The sequence below is a fragment of the Habropoda laboriosa genome, unplaced genomic scaffold (assembly GCF_001263275.1).
Source record: "Habropoda laboriosa isolate 0110345459 unplaced genomic scaffold, ASM126327v1 scaffold6357, whole genome shotgun sequence".
NCBI classification, from domain to species: domain Eukaryota; kingdom Metazoa; phylum Arthropoda; class Insecta; order Hymenoptera; family Apidae; genus Habropoda; species Habropoda laboriosa.
The window spans coordinates 1-2,789 of record NW_017106238.1 but is presented as its reverse complement, the minus strand read 5'-3'; the positions used below and the strand labels follow the sequence as shown (position 1 = coordinate 2,789).

The 2,789-nt window shown below is 42.6% G+C and overlaps 1 protein-coding gene across 1 annotated transcript; it reads right to left on the bottom strand.

Annotated features, from left to right (window-relative positions):
- Positions 1–194: 194 nt before the first annotated feature.
- Positions 195–2,160, bottom strand: LOC108578295 (the record flags this gene model as incomplete). The annotated part of the gene is made up of 1 exon (XM_017941596.1): positions 195–2,160. A coding segment is annotated over exon 1 (1,966 nt), but the record flags the coding sequence as incomplete, so codon positions are not given.
- Positions 2,161–2,789: the final 629 nt, after the last annotated feature.

Genomic DNA, 2,789 nt, shown 5'->3' with positions numbered 1-2,789 from the left:
TAATTTCTTCACATTGCGAAATTTCTTTTCCTTTATGAGGAAGGGACCGCAGTAATCAATTCCCGCTGTTTCAAATGGACGAGTTAAGGTTACTCTATCTTGTGGTAAGTTGCCCATCAAATACCGCGGTGTCTTGGTATTTAATTTGCAACACCGAATGCAATTATGTATTATGCGTTTAATGGCGCCCTTACCATTTATTGGCCAGTATTGTTGTCTGACTGCGTATAAAGTGGCCTGTGTACCAGCATGCCAGTGACGTAAATGCGCTTGTCTAATGATCAAGTCAGTTACCTGGTGCCGGTGCGGTAGTATAATTGGGTGTTTTTGACCATACCTGAGCGGCGCGTGTTTTAATCTACCCCCGACCCTAAGGATACCGCTGTCGTCGATGAATGGGTTTAAGCTTAGTAGCCTAGTTTTCCTATTTAGCGGTTTACCCCTTTTTAAATTGTGTATTTCAATACTAAATGCTTCACATTGTGTTACTTGTATAATTCGATTGTGCGCGGCACGAATTTCTTGCGGTGACAGGGTTCCGGTGACTTTACTATTATCCTTTTTTATGTTATTTGCAAAACGTAGTATGTATGCGACTATTTTATTTAAATGCTCAATACATGAATATTTTTGTAGTAATCCTCCGACATTTGTCTGGGCGGGTAGGGCAATGACCTGTTTTTTCTCTGGTACGTGTATAGGTTCTATGTTATTAACTGGCCAAAAGGCACTATCCCTTGTTAGCCAGCACGGGCCGTTTAACCATAGACCATTTTGAATGAATTGCGACGGTAATTGACCTCTGGAGATGAAGTCTGCGGGATTGTCTACGGTCGAAACATGGAACCAATCTTGAGGGTCGGTTTCTGTTTGGATGTCGCTAACCCTGTTCGCTACGAAAGCTTTGAGCATGTGTGGTGGAGTTTTGATCCAGTGTAACGCGATGGTCGAGTCCGACCAAAATCTGACCTTATCGATATTTACGTTTGTTAGCGACCCTTTGACCTCCTTGTACAGATTGACAAGAAGTCTGCTTGCGCAAAGCTCGAGGCGCGGTAGGGATACTGTCTTTACCGGTGCAACGCGTGATTTCGCACACAATAAATGCACTGCGTGTTTTCCCTCCTTATTTGTTGATCTAATATAGATACATGCGCCATACGCGCTCTCACTGGCATCACAAAACCCGTGGAGCTGTAGCTGTATCATCTGTGTTGTAATTATTCCTCGTGGAGCCGAAAAATTGCTTAGCACATGCAATTCGTTTTTTATGTTTAACCATGATTGTTGTATTGGTTGGGGAACGTTGTCATCCCAGCCAATAGCTGCCTTCCATAGTTGCTGCATGATAATCTTGGCACTTATAATAATTGGCCCGAGTAGCCCAAGTGGGTCGAATAATTGTGAAATTTGTGAGAGGAGTGTTCTCTTGGTAATATGTGTTTGTCTCGAGAAGGGTTCGCTTTTGTAAATGATTTTATCGTCTAATGGATTCCAAAATATCCCTAACGTTTTTTTTGTTTCCGATGGATCTAGACACAGTGTATCCTGCTGATTTTTAGCTTGTAAATCAGTAATCAAACGAGTGTCATTAGAGGTCCACTGTCGCAAGTGGAAACCTCCCCGTGAAGCTAATGCGATTATTTGATCTCTTGCTTCGAATGCTGCTTCGAGGCTAGAAGCGCCTGTGAGCAAATCGTCCACATAAAAATCTCCTTTGAATATTTTTGCGGCTATTGGCAAATCTTTCGACTCATCTTCTGCTAATTGTCGTAAACATCGAACGGCCAGAAATGGTGCGGAAGCGGTGCCATATGTTACAGTGTTCAATTCAAAGGTTTTAATGGGTTTGTCCATAGATTCTCGCCACAGGATTTTTTGGAACTTTCTGTCGTCGTGGTGTACCTTTATCTGTCGGTACATTTTTTCAATGTCCGCGGTTATTACGTATGTGTGTGACCGAAATCTGAGTAAAATAGAAAATAATGTGTCCTGTATCGTTGGGCCTGTTAATAACGCGTCGTTTAACGATATACCTGTGGTGCCCTTTGCCGAAGCGTCGAAAACTACCTGTATTTTTGTGGTCGCACTTGATTCCTTTCGTACCGCGTGGTGAGGTAGGTAATGTCCTGTATCCAGGTCATCAGCTACCTCACGCATGTGCCCTAGCTCTAAATATTCCCGCATGAATTGTGTGTAGTGTTTCGAAAGTTCTGAGTCCCGTTGCAATCTACGCTCTAAGCCATAAAATCTTTTCAAACCAACGTTTTTCGAATCGCCAAGCAAATGCTTCTTTGTGTTAAATGGCAGCCTTACTGTGTATCTCCCTTGTGCGTCACGCGATGTATGTTTTGCGAAATGATTCTCGCATTCTGTTTCCTCCGCGGAGAGAAAGTGCCTTTCCGAAATCTCTTCAATTGTCCAAAATCGCGTTAATTGTTTGTCCAATGAAGTTGCTATATGGCATACGTGGTTTGACGTTTCTTTGAGAGGTTCCCCTTTGGGATTGATCTCTCCTGTGACTATCCATCCTAGTAGTGTGTTTTGTAGTGTGATGGACGTGTTGCCTAATTTAAAATTGCCAGTTCTTAAAAGGTCATAAAATAGTGTATTCCCGAGCAATGCGTCTATTTCTCTTGGTCTGTGAAATTCTGGATCTGCTAAATGTATGTGTGTAGGTATCGTGAGGTTTTCGCGGTTGACTTGTCGGATGGGTAGTAATCCGGTAATCGCGGGAAGCGCAATGAAATTGATTTGTGATTCGAACCGACTATTCATGGATTTTATTT